Consider the following 18,830-nt stretch of genomic DNA (forward strand, 5'->3'; position numbering starts at 1 on the left):
TGTCTGGTTGTTAATTACATAGAAAACAACTGAAAACAATGCACATTTAATAAAGTTTTTATTTCCAATGAATAACAACTGCTTGTTAAGAAAATTGATTTCAGTATTAAAAAAATATAACAACAAAAGAACCAAGCATGGTCTGACAACTCATGAATTGTGAAGGGAAAATATCAGCTTTCCCTCATCACTGCAAGAGTAAGGTTTAAGAATTTTCTTAACAACTGCTTGTTAAGAATACCACGTTTAAGCTACTGCCTTACAACTGCTTATTTAAAACATAATAGACGATTTCAAGACATAAGGCTTATCAAAAATTGTGAATAAAAATACAACGAGAAACAATTCAGAAAATTGTAAGGTAGAAGATTCCAAGCTTGCATTTCTTAACAACTGATTGTTAAGAATAGCTTTTACAAACTAAATAAAAATTATTTTGACACTGCTAAAATCCACTTTTAACAATCAGTAGCAGTTTGTGATTCATAAAATTTTCTTAACAACTACTTGTTAAGAAAATTGTGTTTACAATAAAACCGTTACTGCATGTAACAAGTTCATGTTAGAATTATCAAAGATGGCTTTTGATGCAAAATATGACAACTGATTGTTATGAAAGCCAAAATCTCTCACAGTGCAAAGTTTGCAAGTCCTAACAACTGGTTGGCAAGAATCAAGCAAAAAATCAAGTTATCGGTTTGTAAACCTCTACAAAACCGTGTAAACAACTGCTTGGTTAGAATATCAGAATTTGCTTCACAGAGAGCAACTCTTAACAACTGATTGTTAAGAATGCCGAAATCTAAACGCCATTGGGAAAGATTGAGGAAATTTGTAAAATTTGTTGGTCTTAACAACTGGTTGGTAAGAAAATTAAAAAATTTCAAATACAGTTTTGGGAAGGCTTGCAAACTTAAAACCTGATTCATTGCTTAATTTTTACCAACCAGTTGTTAAGCCCAACAAATTTTAAACTAGATTTTGGCATTCTTAACAAGCAGTTGTTAAGAAGATTAATTCAGTGTTGGGACGGCTTGCGATCTTTAAACTTGATTGCAATTTGATTGAAAAAAAATTGAGCAAAAAATCAAGTTTAAAGTTCGCAAGCCGTCCCAACACTGAATTAATCTTCTAACAACTGCTTGTTAAGAATGCCAAAATCTAGTTTAAAATTTGTTGGGCTTAACAACTGGTTGGTAAAAATGTAGCAATGAATCAAGTTTTAAGTTTGCAAGCCTTCCCAAAACTGTATTTGAAATTTTTAACAACTGATTGCTAAAAAAGATAAAAGTTAAGATTTTCTAAAATACTCCAAAACTTTTTTAGTGATTAGTTGACATTTTTCATCGTCAACAATTAATTTTAAGTCCCTTATTGGGCACAAGAAGGTCAAAATAAGAAACTTTTTTTCAGTTTTGCTAAATTTTTGAATATCTTTTTTATTTAACGTAATAGAGTTGGCATTTATTTTCGTAATGTTAAAATTTTCCTCAATCTTTCCCAATGGCGTTTTGCAATAGGTTAATTTTTCCTCCTCCAATGCCCCCATGTACACTCTGCGGTTGGTATACTCAACAACCGCAGCTGTGACGACTTTCTCCTCTGGCGTGTAGGCAGTAACCTGTAAATTAGTATAATACATATGTAAGTTCTATAACTGATTCATAAACTTTTAAATTTTTTCAAAATAAAGAACGAGTGTGCTGATGGGCCCCCGTAAAAAGTGAAATAATAAAGATTACAACTCTACTTCGAGGATGCTCACTAAATTCATTGTATTTTCAAAAATTTGTGAAATATACCAGATATTCTCGGTCTTAATTGAATATTTTTTTAAGTTGCCCAATTATTTAAGTGTTCAGTGACCCTATTTGTTGTACAATCAGAATTTCTTTTAACGTATGTAGTAATTGTTTCAAGAATTGCTCTCTTTATACAACTTGAAGTGTGGTAAAAGGACCAAATTCCTGATTTTTACAATATACCTATAACTGTTAATGGCATAATACATCATTATATGTACATGTAAAAAAACATGTATGTTATATCCATACATTGTATTATGACCAATATAACATAAACTATACTTGGCAGTGCCTTTCATTTCGTATATACTTCTGTATAAAGATTGATTGTAATGTGTACACATGTATACTTCTGTATAAAGATTGGTTGTTATGTGTACACATGTATACCTCGTAGTGATATAGAATATTAGTGTTGCATGTAAGATACTGCATTGCAAAATTTACTTACAAACGCAGGATGTAGTTTTGATCCTTCAGAGAGAGTGGAGGGGGTTGAAAATGGCATGCTCTTTTCAGGCTGCCTGCAGGTTAACGTCTGTAAAATTATAATACCAATGTCAAAAGGTTATAGGTGGTCAAAAACACTTGAATATAAACCCTTCATTTGTCATGCTTTTAAATGTTAGTTTTAAAGCATTGATTTCTGAAAACATAGTAACAATTCATATTTTAGTCGTAAAATTGAGCTTTGTAAGATAAATATTATTAAAATCCTGGATACATGCACAATTTTTATTTTCTATAACACCATTTGCTATTGTTTTATTTTCATGTTCAATACTGAAATCTGATTGGTTTAGACGCAGTTCATAATCTGTTCTATTACCCTCAGCGTTAGCAACGCACTTAACAACGGGTAACAACAAACAGTTACATGCTCGAAAATCATGCGCGTGCGGTTCGCCTTTGAATTCACGTTATTCCTATCTAAAAGCAGTGATGTTTTCTTAAAATTAAGAAATTCAGTATAACAAAATAAATAGTGCCTGTTTGGGAGGATAACAGTTGTAATTGACACCCCTCGAAAACCATTGTCAACCTTCGCTTCGCGTCGGTTGACAATGGTTTTCTCAGGGTGTCAATTTCAACTGTTACCCTCCCAAACAGGCACTATTTATATAATGTTGACCCCTGAACACTTCACAAAGTCTTACACTAATAAGTAAAACATGTTATTGTACTAACTTTTAGTGGCAATGAGTCTTCTGCTTTACAGATCCTAGATGCTTGACTCTTCAGGGTAAAATAAATTTGAAATCATTAAGTCAGATTTAATGTTGAATATCTAACCATATTATTTGCAATTTTAGTCATTTAAAGGGGTTACTCTGAAGTCGCATAATCATTAATCCTCCAATTTGACTACAAATGTATTCTGTTACCTTAAGTGCCTCTACCTCCTCTTCTAGGGAACGTTTCTCTTTATGAATCTTCCGGATATCCATCTAGGATGTTAAATATTTATAGTATAATAAATAAATACACAATTATATTCTTTTCCATTTTTTATAATTACACAGTTACTCTTTAAATGCAAATATATCCTTTACATGTATGTTGAAATAGTTTCTCAGCATGTACATGTAAATATTTTTCAAATATCTGACGAAAATAAATACCAAGGTTTTATTGTTTTCGTACTGTTTCTTATTACTTATAGTATTATAAATACCTTTAATAATTCCATTTCTTGTTCCAGATCATTTTTTTCTTTTCTGGTAGCAAGAACTTCTCGCTAAAAAAAAAGAACTTATTTGTTAAAAAGTTAAACCTTTTATAATCAATAAAAAAAAACAATTTTACTAAAGCTTAATGATATCTACCTTTATAAAATATAATTGTTCAACTTACATTCAGATTCTCTTTCTCTTTTCTTTTTTCTTCAATATCCCGCTACAAATTATACAAAATTAATTATTTTAAAGTATAATAAGTATAATAAGATAACATATACATGTATGTTTTAAATGTGGTCAAACATATCCCATGCTTGTGTGTGGTTGTGTGTGCGTGTGTGTGGGTGGGTGTGTACAACGAGAGAGAGAGAGAGAGAGAGAGAGAGAGAGAGAGAGAGAGAAAGAGAGAGAGAGAGAGAGAGAGAGTCTTGATTACTGTTTCAATGAAAACTCAGACCAAATCAGAAATTTACCTCAAGAGTATTCTTCACTTTCCTTTTCTCTTCAATATCTTGCTGAAGAAGATAAATATTTGTTTCACATACTATATATCATGATGGTAAAAAGTAATTGGGTACTTTTAATGCATAGACTTGCTCAATTACAAACTTAAAATTTGCACAATGAAGTCTTACTTTAGATGATCTTTTAAAAATAATATTCTGTTTTAACCATTAGTATACATAATATACATTTTTTTTATGTAGAATCTCTCTTTTAGGCATTTCTATCTAATATCTGTAATCTTGTATGCCCAAAATTGGAAATAAACTATTATTATATACATTAGTGAATTGTTAAAAGTACTGACATTTCTCACTTGGTAGTTTATTCTTCAAATTTACATAAACAAAAAAAGGTTCTTACCTGTAATTGTTTGTGCTTGTTTAGCTCAATTTTTTCAACCTATTTATTACAAAATAAATGAACTACTATCAATAAACTAAAGCGTTAATTGACACTGAACACACATAATTATACAAAATTGAAAAAAATATCATTAATCAATGGTCAATTCTGATGGTAATTAATACTAAAATTGTAATGTAAAAAATGAAACCAAAAACATCGTCTTACTTCTTTGTAGTCACGAGAATTATCTGCTTCTTCTATTGCAGAAACCTAAAAAAAAAAAAATACTGTTGACAATACAAAGCACAATAACGTCATGCAATATCAATTGTATGATGTGCATATTATTTTAGACTGAAACTACATTTACCTTTGGAGGAATCGATGAGCTTGGTGCATTTGGTGTGCCTTTTCTTTTCCTTTCTTTGTTAGCCTAAAATAATAGTCAAAAATGTTTTTGAAGTTATTTATGGATAACATTTCATTTTCATTTTACATTCATAACAAGAGATACTAGTATGTTACCTTTCCCCGAATTCTCTGCAGAGCAAATAAAGTTGTCTCTGGTGGAGGAGAGGGACAGTCCTTCAATATCTTTTTCATCTTGGCAATGCTCAAGCCTTCATCAATAACTCTCTGAAGGAGAGAACTTGCCTGAGAAACCTCCAGGCGACTTAACTCTCTAAATGCAAAAATACTTGTCCCAGGGTGCTTTTTAATGATGTTGTCCATTTGGTCCCAGCAACTCTGCCTCATTGTTGAAAGTCTTATGTGATGCTGAAGCCTTTTTTTCCTCTTCGTTTCTTCTGTACGATCATTGGGACACTGAGGAATAGAATAAATTTCAAAATAGTACAGAGAGAGAGAGAGAGAGAGAGAGAGAGAGAGAGAGAGAGAGAGAGAGAGAATTTATGTTATTTATATATTAGGTCCTACTTTTATAAGATGTCTTGTGCTGTTGAATTGATTTGTGTGTGAGGAGTGTGGTTAGGTTAATAGATGTGTGCATTACAAGTTGTGTATAAAAACAAGCAAAATGTTCATACCACAGCATTAAAAAGCTGATACACATCATCCTGGAAGGCGGCTGAAAAAATCCCCCCATATTTCCTTTGCAGAACATTCCTCATTATTGTTAGTTCTTCAAATTGGGAAGTTCGTAAGCTATTGGAAGTCTCGTCATTTCTTGAAAGCCCAAGAAATGACATAGCTCCCGGCGAGAGCTTCTCGTAGAGGAAAACCTTTCTGAAAAACGAATGTCATACATGTACATCAAATTCAACTGTCTTCACAATTGTTATCTTAATATACTGTGATTCCTTGTTTGCGTATACCATTCTATGCTTATTTTTCAAAAGATTTATAATATATCAATTTAAGGTCATTTATACCTTGTCTTAAGTTCTTCTCTCTCCGGGTAGAGCTCTTTTAATTGGAGCATTACGTGATGCGTGTGGTTACCGTCAATTAGCTCTACCTCTGCATCTCGTCGAAATGGGTCCTCGGTTTTGGCTACTGCCGTTGCCGGGGGAAAATTAAGTGTCATTCCGTTGTTCAGATTAGAGTGGAAACTTGTATAAAGTTCAGCCAAATGTTGTGCATTTAACTGTCGTATTGCTTTCGACTCTGAAGCAAAGTTTATTGCCGACAGTGGGATATCAAATTCTCCGATGTATCGCTGTCTGGCCTCCTCTGCATATACGTTTGGCGAAACCTGAAATAAATTACACTAACTAACTGTACGTTTTTCTCAAAATTTACCTCTAAAAGTTTTGTTATAAGGCCATATTTCTATTTGATTGGAACATTCTGTAATATTCATACAAACCATGTTGTTTTCATTTTCCTTTGAAGAAGTTTTGTCATAGTTATCATCTTCCATATCCTCCGTAGTCTATAATGTTAAATAAAAATCATATTTCATTCTTAATACAAATGGTGCATTGTATAATATTCGCAAAATTTCATATAGTTTTCATTCATGATAATAGATCTTCAAATTGGGGGAGGGGGGGGGGCAGCGTGGTAATTTTCATTGCGAAGGGGGAGGGCTAGCGCCAGTCCAAAGCACTTGTTATGTACATTTTAAAATTTTTAGCGAAGTACATAGAAGCGTTTAAAAGGCATTTACTCCAGAAAAGTTGTAACGTAATGTTTTGACTGACCTTTGTCCAATCAGATCGTAGAAGGCGGAGTTGATACATTACCACTCGTGACTTAATTTGAGAGAGAGAGAGAGAAAGAGAGAGAGAGAGTTAATGAGTAAATTAAAGATGACGCAGATGAGCGAACTATCTATCAACAATAGCTATAAAGTGACGAATCAAGGTCTAGTATACATGTATCTTATAAATTTATGAAACTTTGAAGTGTTTTGAAATTCTTTAACCAGGGAACAACGATGTCTATACATAGATAATGGGATGAGTTGTGTCAAACATCGAAGACTGTACGAATACTTAAGAAAGTTTTTTTTTATTACAAGTGTTAATGTTAGTATTCTAATCAAAGTTTGCCGAAACTTCCTGGAATTAAACATAGGTTGTAAATTTACTTTGTGTAAAATCTTTCTTCAATGTTACTCAGTGTGAAACATTCTTTACCCTAGGGCGAATTTGTCCGCCATTATATTATTTTTCCACTAAGCATCTGCCTGCGTTGCCTTTCCTTTTCACTACATCTAAATTCATAAGTGATCATTCGTTCGCATTTCAAAATATTTAATGCCCGTATTCTCGGACTCCTAGCTAGGAAATTTAGTTTGTTAGCTACGATATTCTTATACATGAAGGCCTACATGTTGTTGACAGCGCGCGGCCAAAGAAATTCTCACAATCGTGCTTTAAATTAAAACGCTTTAAAGTTACACCGTTTAAGATATACATGTAATTCTTATATACGGACCTTAATTTGTTTGCAAGTTTATAACTAATGATTATTTCTTCATCGGCATCACTTATAATTTACTCAATTCTCTCTCTCTCTCTCTCTCTCTCAGACACACACATACAAGTCACGAGCGACAATGTCTTAACTCCGCCCAGCTACGATCTGATTGGACAAAGGTCAGTCAAAACATTACGTAGAAACTTTTCTGGAGTTAACCCCCTATTAAACGCTTCTTTGTACTTCGCTATAATTATCCTAAAGATCTGGCCATTGATGTGATAGGAACCGTTGTACGCAAATTGTACTTTTTTTTCGATCCAGACACGTAGCATCGAGGGTTGGGGGGGGTTGCAGGGGTCAGATAATAATTCACTTGGAACTCCAATTTTAAGCCCCCCCCCCCCTTCTTAAATTTACAAGTAGGTACTTTAACACTGCATGGTCGCTTCATGAGGAAAAATTTGTCCAAAGTTACACCAGATTGGCAACTGATCGAAATTTCGCGGTCCCTATTGTAAAGTGTTCTTTCTAAAAAGCAATTATATCGAATTATAAGCAGCTAAAGCCTATTACCAAAACATTCAAAATATTATATTTTCATGAGTTTATGTCTTATAAGCAATATTAAAAGAGGAGTTTAAGGAGGCAGTTGGCTACCCGTCGTCCAAGATTTCGCCGATGTTTTATAGCTGGCCATTATATTTTCTATATATTAATTTTTTTTTCAATTTTTTGTTTCAAAAATGTCTAAAACCCTATTCACTCGAGGTACATGTAAATAACACCTGCTTTAATTAGGTCCCGCCTACTGCACGGTCATGAACTGGTGAAGTATCATGTAAACTAAGCTTAATTTTACGATTTGAGAGAAAATTGTGAGTATTATAAGACAATATATTTTCTAGCATGCACAACTTCAAAACAACAATTGAAATAATACATCTGCAACAATATGCATTTGATATGTGCGATAATGACATGCCATGAAGTTCAATATAAACTGTATCCTAGATACAAACGGTACACTTAATAATAGTTCATAAAAGATAAAAATGTGTCTCCATTTTACAACTTACGTCATTTAATGTCGTTTCAAGGGTTGACTCTAGTTCGTTTTCTTCATTTTCATCAGACTCGTCATTATTAAGCTAAAAAATAAATTAATTCTGTATTGATTGACCAGAGTAGGTGTTGCAGATTATACATATACATTTGTCAACCCTTCCGCGGAAGCTACCGTGATCTAAACTCTAAACCTGCATCAAATCAATGTTAGAGCTAGACTATAACACCCCCTTAACTAATGATTTCGTATTATGCTTATTTCAAATTTTAACCACCACTAAGGGGAGGGGGGGGGGGGTGTCTGTTATTTTGACTTCAAAAAATGTTATAAAACACACCGTGATCTTACTATGTAATATTTTTGTTCATAAAGTTTGCTTTCTACAATATCTACCGTGCGCGGATCTAGAGGGCGGGGGGGGGGGGGGTGTGTGAGGGGGGTCGGTGCCCCCTTGCAAAATTCAATTTCATTTATATATTTTATACACACCCCCGGCTATATATATATATATATATATATATATATATATATATATATATATATATAGTCTTCGCGCGGGAGACTGGAATGTTCGACGACTGCACCATCGCCCACTTTCTCCATAGACATACATTCACACATACATTTTTATAATTATATTTAGATAAAAACACATGTAATATGTAGATAATCGATTTAAAGGAAATGCTCCTATCCTCACTTTAAGATTGGTAAAAGATATAGTGAACAAATATGTAGGAAAAACTTGAATATAACATTACAAACCATTGATCCATACAAATAAAAGTTTTCCTTCCATGCATTAGATACTATGCACCTCCTTTAGGAGTAGCATTTTGATGTCTGTTTGCGCAACACCACCCCCCTCCCCCCCCGTAAATTGCCCAATTGCCCACATCCCCACTTTCAAAAAGGGGCTCCCGATAAGTACAGTAAATCATAATGACACTTAAATAAAAACAAAACATGTTTCAAGTTAAATATAAGGATAGTAATACATTTTTCTTACCTTTTCTTTCACTCTTTGACAAAAATCTGAAGTAGATTTCGGGTGCCCGATATCTCTACTAAATTCGTTTGCACTGGCACAAAAGTCGCTCACAGCCATTGTGACTTTGTTTTCCATGTAACTTCCAACAAACTGAAACATATGATGGGTTATTTACTTATATCTGACATGATGATTATAATAATGAATAAGGCAAATCAAAATCGATTTTCCTAAATTATTGATGTGCATTTTTTATAAAAGTCTTAACCTATGTGAGTAAAACATTGTTAAGGTTACTTACTTCTACACACAAATAGTCTTCTTTTTTCAGATCTACAATGTGTCCGAGCATGTTGTCTATGCCAAACTCTAAAGGACGAAAATATAATTCATCTATTTTCATACATATATAAAATACTGATTTTAGATATCAAATAGGTTAAATCCGATTTCAATTTCTTTTTACACACACACACGCACGTTCGTAGGCACGCACATGAACACGTACAAAATAAACTCATATGGAATTACCTTTCGTTTTCATATCTAAATCGACGCCATCTAAGATAAGGTAAACCCGATCCTCTTTTCTTCTTAAACTCCACCATACAAAACCCATTCTTTCTTTCACCAACTCATACCTTCTGAGAGCTTTGGACTCTAAAAAAGATTCCTTAGCGTCATATTGTTTTCATTTTTTCAAGATTGAATGAATGAATGAAAGAGAGAAAGAAAGATTAAACGGAGGACAAAGAAATTTCGTTAAAATGTTTGTTAATTATATGTAACTAATGAGTTGTATTTCTATTACCATGATGGCTAAACTCCGCTCTTGAATAATTGAATTGTTTTTAAAAATACTTGGAATTAAAAATGACAGCACTTCATTTAAACGGATTTCAAGTCATTAATTCATGTTTCTCTCCTCCCCATTGGGCAATCATGCATATCATACGACGGTGCACGTATTTTATCGATGTACATATTGGCCACCTTAACACCACTTCATTCGGTCACAAGAGATACAGAGAAGCTAAATAACATCTGCCGCCCCTATGCACGCGCAGAGCTCGGCGTTGATCTAAGAGACAGAATGCACATAGTCTAATCTACTTGGTCGTTAATCGCAAGATTTGAACTACATGTATAAACCAACTAACCTTATACTTTTGTATTTTACAGGTTTATTAAGGCTTGTATTATATAAGTTATTACATATTAATTTTTTTTAAAGATACAGATAAATCCCGAGTCCATTTTAAGGGGGAAACGAGTCCTTAGTAATACGTTTTGCCTTGTATACTCTCTTCCCATTATATCGCGGGTTCCGTTGTGTCGCGGTATGTTCCAAAAATAGTATTCCCGGTTTTTCCCCGCGATTTTGCACAAACAGTCCATGCACCAACATAATGTTGCGTGCAAGGAAGGTTCTCAAATATATCGGCATGTAAAAATTTTCTCACAAGTTAAAGTTTTTCCAGAGGGAAAGCGATTTCAAAAGTCCAAAGTGTATTTGATGAAAAAAAACAAAAACAAAATAAAAAGCATAATAAAATGAATTGTTTATTCCCTAATCAGTTTAAGTGACTTTGCTTTTATGAAGATTCATATTTTAATTTTCAGAAAATAATCCTGTCCGTTATAACTGAACCAGGCTTCCAGATATTCAATGTCGCGATACAATGGAACTCTTTAATTTTGAAGGTGAAAAAGATTTGTGATTTATAACTACCACACAAAATAAACGAAGTAGGTTGGGAAAATGATGTTCCTCAGTATAAAGCTAGTCTTACACAAGCTTTTTGAACAGCACTTAATGACATGTGAAAATGAAAATTCGTATATCCTTTTTTGAGGGGGTGGGGGGGGGGGGTACCGCTATATTATGAGCCACAGGAATATATTGTTTTTTCTTATTTCAAAATATAATAAATATCAATGTAAAAAGAATAGTATAAATAAAACATAATTTTTAAATGGCGGATCCTTGATTTGTTGAAAGGGGGCTCAGAAGGCCGGTGTCTGAGTGGGTGCCCTGTTGGTGAGCAATATTTGTACTATTTGTTTTTTAAATTTTGAATTAAAGGGTGAGGCTCTTTTAAATTCTCTAATGATTATGCAACTATTTTTAGCGAAGATTACTGTCAACATTGAGACTTTCGGTAACATTACTTGCAGTATAACTACCTTAAAATTACACTCCCTACATGCTTTTATTCTATAATAATAAACCTTACCTAATCCTGAATTTACTGTTTCCCTGGATTGCAAAACATCATCTTCAAAATCGTAAACTGAAGACATGATTTCTAGATCTGCAACATAATATTTGAATGAATCGTTAACTTCCGCTTTTAATTTCTGCGCAAGTCAAAAAGTACATTCCAATTTCATTGGCGATTCTCAGAGATATTAGCCAACCAAATACGAATATGCTAGAGCGCAAATATTCTGTTTTTCAAAGTTTACATTCCAGCAATTCTACAGTCATGGCGAAAGATTTCTTGTTCAATCATTTTAATCATGAAAATTGTGATGAATCCGGAGTATTGTTTAATGAACAGAGAAAAAGGGATTTTTTGTACGACTCCCTATTTGAAGAAAGAGATGCTGGTGATAATGAAAAAGAATTAATTGCTGAAAATCCGGGTAAGTATGTTATGTTTATACGATTTTTAATTCCGTATATACTTATTATAAAATGAATGTATTATCAATGACTATATGTTAGTATTTAATAGTTCAACAAGTCATGATAATATTCTCAAAAAGGCATCCAGTTCGTTTGATTTATTAAAAGCCAAGAGTTCATGTTTATGATAAAATTTTATAAACACAACGCCCACATTATTTTTGTCATTTAGATTCTTCTGATTAGAGATTTATAGTAATTGCAATCAACCTCTCCAAAATATAAGAGCAAGCTTATCCCTTGTTTTCAATATTTAACGTTATTCTTTTCTTTTATAATTCATCAAAATCATGTTATTATCCTAAGATTCTCATCAAATGTATCAATTAATTATAGACTTATTTGGATGACAATGCAAAATGAAATTTAAAAAAAAGCGTTGTTACTTTCTCACCTACCGATTGTTTTCTCCATCAATAATACATGCAAATTTAAAAAAAAAAATTGTATCGCATAAAAGCAGAAATCTTACCTTGATATATCAAGACAATTTCCAATTGGATTCGAGGAAAAACGCGTAAACGGGAAATCTGACAAAAGTCAACTTTTTCGCGCGAAACGTTACTCGTGTAGATTCTATTTATTTATGAAATGGGCAGTCCAAAACTCTGCAATTCCACATCCAAAGATCATTCGACCAATGGCAACTCTCGAAAAATTGTGACGGACAGATTAATCTTCCGTAGACATAAATCCTCATTTGTCTTGTTGTATTTCAACTACAAACAGACGTCAAAAACGTGATACCAATCAAAGAACTCAAAGTTCAGATATCGGGGCTCATTTGATGTGTATTGAAAATAATTTCATGAAATGGCATTAAAGCATATTAAAACCACGCTTGGTCATTTATGAATTATCTGAGTTTATAAGCGTATTAATACAGATCTACATTGATATCGTATAACAAATCATAGTAGGGTAAAATACACACGTTTAAACAATTCCCGCAACAGTTTGATAAAGCTATCTCTAAACATAGAATAAAAGGCTTACAGCAAAAACAATTTCGCGCTCAGCTACTTTTTCCACTTAAAATACATGTATTGCCAATTTAAAATAAAATCCTTACATACTGAATAAAAACCCAAGTTTTCTGCACAGCACCCATGCATTAAAATCAAAACAGTTTTTTTTAGCAGAACATTGTCATATAGGATAATGTAATAAATCTGCTTGTGTAAGATACATTTCATATACTAAGTATTAAAGCTGATACTTATATTTACGGAAAATAGCGGTGCATAACAACTTCGAGTGGCTAACAGAAATTTTTAAAACATATGATCATGATATGATCATCACAAACTGATAATTATTTATATCGTGTTTGAAAATTAATTTATTAAGAATTAAATACATAAAAGAAAATATTGCTAATGTACATCAGCACTTGGTAAGATGTGAAATGATTCACAAATTCCAGTGTGTAAACAACGTGTTTGACGTTTATATATCAAGTCTCAACATGTTCTCTAATTCTTCTGTATGAAGTCGTCAAATCCGGCTTCTTATACATAATATTTTTAATTCTGTAGGCAACCATGCAGTCCCATGTGCAACATGTCAAACACTTTAATGTGCATCAATTTCTATAGTATGTGGTATGAAATATCGTGACCTTTCACAAAGCGATTCAATCAAACCCAGTTCTTTCTTCTCGTTATCGCTATAATTAACGTGCACTGAGCTTCTTCCCCCGAAAGACCATAAATTACAACCAGTCTATCAAATTCCACTTTCTTCGTGATTAGCTAGAGGTTAATAAAACAAATGACTCCATCAATAGTGAAGCGAATAGGGCTCACTAAAATCCCGCATCAAAACAAATTTACCACATAACGGGTGTTTTAGGTGTTTTGAAATTGACTCTCCCTATATAAATAAAAACTATTTAAGCCACAAGGTAAATAGATAGAGATGTCTAACCAAATCCCATGTATATTAATATATCTCTTATGCTGACAGGAATTTGTAGAGTTGAAACTTTATAATATTATTGGGTAAAATTTTATTTTTAGATATACTTAGAAATTTGTATCTATTAGATTTTGAACTCTGATTATAAAAAATGATTGAGTATTCACTAATCGCTTAATGGCGTCTAAAAAACAACGGGCCTTTTTATTCGATGTATTCGCTATCAAAAGAAATTCTGAAGGTACAACAAATCGCGCCATTGAACACTTGAATATTAAGGCAACTTAAAAAGGATTTCAATAAAATCTTAGCATTATTGATATATTTCTCTAATACTGGCAAACACAATAAATTTAGTGAACATCCCCGAAGTATAGTTGCGACGTTTACCTACTTCAATGACCAGGAATATATTCGGAAATAGCGAGCAATTCCAACCCGGAATTGAATAGAAAAAAATGTATCCTTTTTATGAGGCAGGCGATAAAAAAAACCCAAAAGGACAAAGCTGTAAGGGATTTCCTTTACATCAATGGAGAACATCAATGGAGAGATGTATCCCCCCCCCCCCCCCCCCGAGCCCACCCCAAGACCGCGCTGAGCTTGGGGACAGAATCCAAGCGCAGCCCCACGGTAGAAAGACAAAGAAAAAGACTATTATACCGACGCGCTTTTGCTTGCAGTCCCCCGTGACGCCTAATGTTTATCGCTTTTTATAGTCTGTAATGAAATAATGAGACATTTCAAACACAAAGCGATTCAATGAAACCCAGTTCTTTCTTCTCGTTATCTCTGTAGCTAACGAACGCCGTGCTTCTCCCCCGAAAGACCATAAATTACAAGCAGGCTATCAAGTTCCACTTTCTTCTTGAAATGCTAGGAGTTAATAGTAACACCTGACTCCATAAATAGTGAAACGAAAAGAGCTCACTTTGATATAGAAAGAGGACTTTCTCTCTAACTTCAGTTATGTTAAAACAAATAGTACATGTATATTAAAATTATAATATAATACCACATAACAGGTGTTTTAAAGTCCTGCTTCATTTTCTTAATTTTTCGAGTTTGATAAATCCATAAAAACATGAATGCGTTCTTATTCAAAGTAATAAAAAAGACCCGTTCAATTTTTCGACAATCAAATGCAAATGACATTACATTTTCGCATTTATGACAAATGTATAAATGTATATCAATCAATAACATAGTAATTTGTAAAAGAGTAGTTTCAGTTTAAAGAGTTATTTCATCTTTCTCAAACAGCTTAGATAAGAAATTAATTTCTGAACATTGTGACTGTGCCATTTTTAAAAAAAGAAATCTTTTAAAATTCCTTTAATTTTTTAAAAATACGTTTTAATCTTGAAGGCATATATATATATATAGCCTATATGAAATCGATTCTGTATACTTCTGAGAATTTCAATGCGAGGAATTCCAAAATTAAACGTAGGTATCTTTTTGACATTACATGTAAATTTGATTTAATATTTGTCTTATATTTTTCAGACTTCAATCATAAAGTACTTAGCAGCACTACAAGATGTTTAGCGAAAGGCAAATATCCCAAAGGTAAAGCATGTATTTTAAATTTATTTATTAACAAATATACTACTAGCACAGTTGGAAGATTGCATATTGCCTATCATAAACTTTGATTAGTGCTTATTCATACTTTTACGGTCATACATTGAATAACAAAACTGAAAACTCACACGCAGTCAAATTGCAAATGCCGACCTATTATTCTGACTAAATGAATATCCGCCTATGTGTCAGGTTTTTGCTGGACATAGTAATTGTTTGTGATGAAAGTAATTATGTTCTTTTCTGTTTACAATGTTTGACCGTTAGTATCTAAAATTTCATTCATATTTATCAGATTACTTTTTTCCACTGTTAATTTAAACATTTTTAATGACCATTTTGTATTGGCCTTGTATTAAAAATTGTAAGTTATTTTAGCAATATATACGAGGACAGTTTAAATATTACACAGAAATTTAGATAAAAATTTTTTTTCATATTTTAAATAAATCAGAGAACCTGTGCCACTTATCAAATAGCTAAACTCATATACCGGTATTCGGCTAATAATGGATTTCCTCCATTTTTTCTTATCTGATAGTATTTTTGATTACGTTAGAAGTGCCATATAATTAATATGCATGAATTCTGCAACGTCATGTCCGTAATGATAAATGTGCGCACACAATTTTTTAAATATTTTCCATGTCTATTCACTCTATAAAATTAAATTCAAAATATCAAATTTTTACACGATTCTCATTGGTGTATCCCGTATATTTTCAAACATTAAAATGAACTTGTATTCATTCAAACGGGTGGTTCTAATATCGGATGTCGTTCGAATTGAATACGGTTTCTTATGTTAGGGTCACGCCGTCATTATAAATGTTAAATCTCCCAACTCGGTTGTAGAAAAGTGCATAAATTTGAGGTCAAAACTCGGCTGAGCAATAGATGACGACAGGACCGGTTAAAGTTTTAGTCCATTAACTTCATTCACCTCCTCTCAAATCGCCTTCCAACTATATGTATCATTGATTAAGTTCGTGGATATAATTGAGCACTTGTGCTGCTATATTTAATACATGTGTTGTAATTTGTTGAAAATCACATTAAATTTGATCAAGATGTTGTGCACCGTCGTTGAAGGTCATTTTTGCTGTCATGAATATATCGGAAAATGTACAGTATTACGCGAAATATTACATCAGAAATGTTAAATAGTAATGACGGAATAATAATGAAAAAAAAAGCGGAGCACATTATATTTAGATTAAACGCAAGTCATATAGAAACAAGTCTTTAATTCTGGGACTTATATTTTCCAATCATTATTTTTATCATTAAAGAGTTCTCCCTCATAAATATAAAGGAATCAAACATTTAAAAATACTGTTACGAAAGCGAATTTCTTTATGTAAAATCCTAATTTTACTTGACGTCCGTAAAAAAGAGAATAGCAATGTCCTCGTAATCTCTGAATGTCCTCATGGTGTTGAAAGAATAATTAATGATTTTGCAACCACATTGATGCTTGCTATAAAATATTAATGTACGCTAGATTCTTTTAAAAACTTATTATATTTAATTAAACACTCTTTTTTGTAGCTATGCTCTCAAAACGTCGAGCTATTGCCTTAGACAAGTCAAGTGTCAAAAAGAAATTATCATTGCCATGCAGTTGCGCAAAAAATTGTCAAAAACAGTTTTCTGTCCAAGAAATCTTGTATTGGCGACAACGGATACATTGTATCCCTGCAGGGGAAGAACGAATTAAAAAACTTGCAGAGATGATTCAGTTGTGTGCTATAACAATCAGAAAATACGAGCGGGATTCTTTGTACAGAATTAACCAAAAACTGTGTTGTAGGTGGGTATTATTTACAGCGTTTGTTATACAATTCAAAGTGTTTAAAATCGTATTTCGTACTCAGTATGCATCTTGTGTATTTTAAAGACATTTCTTCACGGAGACTGTGCTTGGCATATCCATACCAACACTTACAAGAGCCAAACGAGCTATTCAAGAAAACCGACATGACCTTAATGTCAGGACTCCAAGGGTTGGGACAAATGGAGTTAGGGGTACTATTACTCATGTGTTTGATTTTCTAAATAAAAATACCAATAATTGTTGAAGTAAGCGCAATTTTATATATATACTTGTACTATAATCATACATTTGACAAATTTAGGTCGAGTCTGTGAGGGTTTCATCGCGGCATACATGAATGCGGCATGTGACAGAGATCCTACCGGCAATATTTTCAGGATGCCTGCCGGACTCACCAAACTGGACTTGCACAGTCTATACCAAACCATCCATAAAGATGGTATTGGGAAAAGCAAATTCTACAATATCCTTGACTCAAAATATCGCAATCTGGTGTTTTGTAAGGTACATAAACATTTTTAAAAATGTCATCAGATAGAAATCATTATTATACATGTACTAGTACTCTGTATTGAAGAAGTCTTATTATTTTGATTAGAATCAACGCTTTACAAAATGTACGGATTGCCATAATTTCCGATGTTTGATTGAAAAAGAGCAAGATACTCAAATAAAATCGGAATATATAGCAATGCGAAATTTGCACCTGAAAGAACAACAGTAAGTGAAACTAGATACCGAAATCACTTTTGACAAAACAATCACTTTAAATGTCACGGATTTTTTTAAATTGGTTTAATTTATAGAATAGCATAATGTTTGTAGTTTATTTAAATACAAATTGTTTAAAAGAAAAAAAGATTATGTTTGTATTCTGAACTAAAAGTGAAACATTATAATTGGACTGTCCTTTTAGAATGGAAAGAGAAGCTTATTATGTTCGAAGAGGGCAAGCTGAAATGAGACCGAAGGAGATATTATCATTGATAATTGATGGGATGGACCAAAATAAGACTGATTTGCCACATTATTGCAAATGGAGTAACCCAAGTGTATGTACCTTTGATTTTTCTGATTTTGTAAAGTTTTTGATTTTATATAAACGACTCAACAATAATTCAAATAACAATTTACACCATAGAATGATTTTTGGGTAGAAATAAATGGTAATAATACCATAAATCCACCGCTAATTCTTATTATAATATATGCAAATGAAATTTTAGGGCGCTGGTCAACAAAAGCTGAGAACACATATAACCGGCAGTATTGTACATGGAAGAGGAAAATATTTTTTCATTGACCACGGACAAATACCACATGACACAAATTTGAGTCTGTCTTGCTTGATGAAAATTTTATCAAACGAATCACATAATGGAATACTGCCACCAACTCTCTACGTACAGTTGGATAACACTGCGAGGTACGAAATTAATAAATTGATTTATCTGATATGATTCTTAATCATAAGACTTTTCTATTACATGCAATAGTATATACTATAGTGTT

The 18,830-nt window shown here is 32.7% G+C and overlaps 3 protein-coding genes across 6 annotated transcripts in view; 2 read left to right on the forward strand and 1 right to left on the reverse strand.

Moving 5' to 3' along the window:
• The window catches only part of LOC117690222 (uncharacterized), a 55,149-nt gene that overhangs the window by 9,433 nt on the left and 26,886 nt on the right, over positions 1–18,830 (forward strand). The gene's annotated exons all lie outside the window — the stretch shown is intronic.
• Positions 42–13,264, reverse strand: LOC136269519 (uncharacterized). Of its 4 annotated transcripts, XM_066068328.1 has the most exons (20): positions 12,447–13,264; positions 11,520–11,597; positions 9,814–9,942; positions 9,584–9,651; positions 9,301–9,432; positions 8,302–8,373; positions 6,165–6,230; positions 5,728–6,050; positions 5,383–5,581; positions 4,862–5,161; positions 4,707–4,769; positions 4,562–4,606; positions 4,352–4,390; positions 3,958–3,999; positions 3,660–3,701; positions 3,481–3,543; positions 3,191–3,253; positions 2,994–3,041; positions 2,257–2,343; positions 42–1,621 (listed from the first exon to the last, which is right to left on the reverse strand). In XM_066068328.1, the coding sequence occupies exons 2-20, from the start codon at positions 11,584–11,586 to the stop codon at positions 1,292–1,294; spliced, it is 2,178 nt and encodes a 725-aa protein (XP_065924400.1). In that variant the 5' UTR covers positions 11,587–11,597; positions 12,447–13,264; the 3' UTR covers positions 42–1,291. The 4 variants fall into 4 exon arrangements, with proteins under 4 accessions (XP_065924400.1, XP_065924399.1, XP_065924401.1 ...); XM_066068327.1 differs by lacking the exon at positions 12,447–13,264 and having other exon boundaries at positions 11,520–11,701; XM_066068329.1 differs by lacking the exons at positions 2,994–3,041; positions 12,447–13,264 and having other exon boundaries at positions 11,520–11,699.
• Positions 11,715–18,778, forward strand: LOC136270625 (uncharacterized). Its single transcript, XM_066068876.1, has 8 exons — positions 11,715–11,931; positions 15,404–15,466; positions 17,033–17,294; positions 17,382–17,509; positions 17,620–17,822; positions 17,917–18,038; positions 18,235–18,370; positions 18,545–18,778. Exons 1-8 carry the CDS (start codon positions 11,715–11,717, stop codon positions 18,776–18,778), a joined length of 1,365 nt encoding a protein of 454 aa, XP_065924948.1.

This window comes from Magallana gigas, chromosome 8 (genome assembly GCF_963853765.1).
Source record: "Magallana gigas chromosome 8, xbMagGiga1.1, whole genome shotgun sequence".
In the NCBI taxonomy this organism is placed as follows: Eukaryota; Metazoa; Mollusca; class Bivalvia; order Ostreida; family Ostreidae; genus Magallana; species Magallana gigas.

Bases quoted from the DNA above. Each gene is read 5' to 3' on its own strand.
- LOC136269519 (XM_066068328.1), bottom strand. From the start codon at position 11,586: ATGTCTTCAGTTTACGATTTTGAAGATGATGTTTTGCAATCCAGGGAA. The intron at 5,162-5,382 runs GTATGAACATTT...TCTATTCCTCAG, and splicing joins ATCAGCTTTTTAATGCTGTG to TGTCCCAATGATCGTACAGA. The intron at 1,622-2,256 runs GTAAGTAAATTT...ACTAATTTACAG, and splicing joins CAAAACTACATCCTGCGTTT to GTTACTGCCTACACGCCAGA.
- LOC136270625 (XM_066068876.1), top strand. From the start codon at position 11,715: ATGCTAGAGCGCAAATATTCTGTTTTTCAAAGTTTACATTCCAGCAAT. The intron at 11,932-15,403 runs GTAAGTATGTTA...TATATTTTTCAG, and splicing joins ATTAATTGCTGAAAATCCGG to ACTTCAATCATAAAGTACTT. The intron at 18,039-18,234 runs GTAAGTGAAACT...CTGTCCTTTTAG, and splicing joins TTGCACCTGAAAGAACAACA to AATGGAAAGAGAAGCTTATT.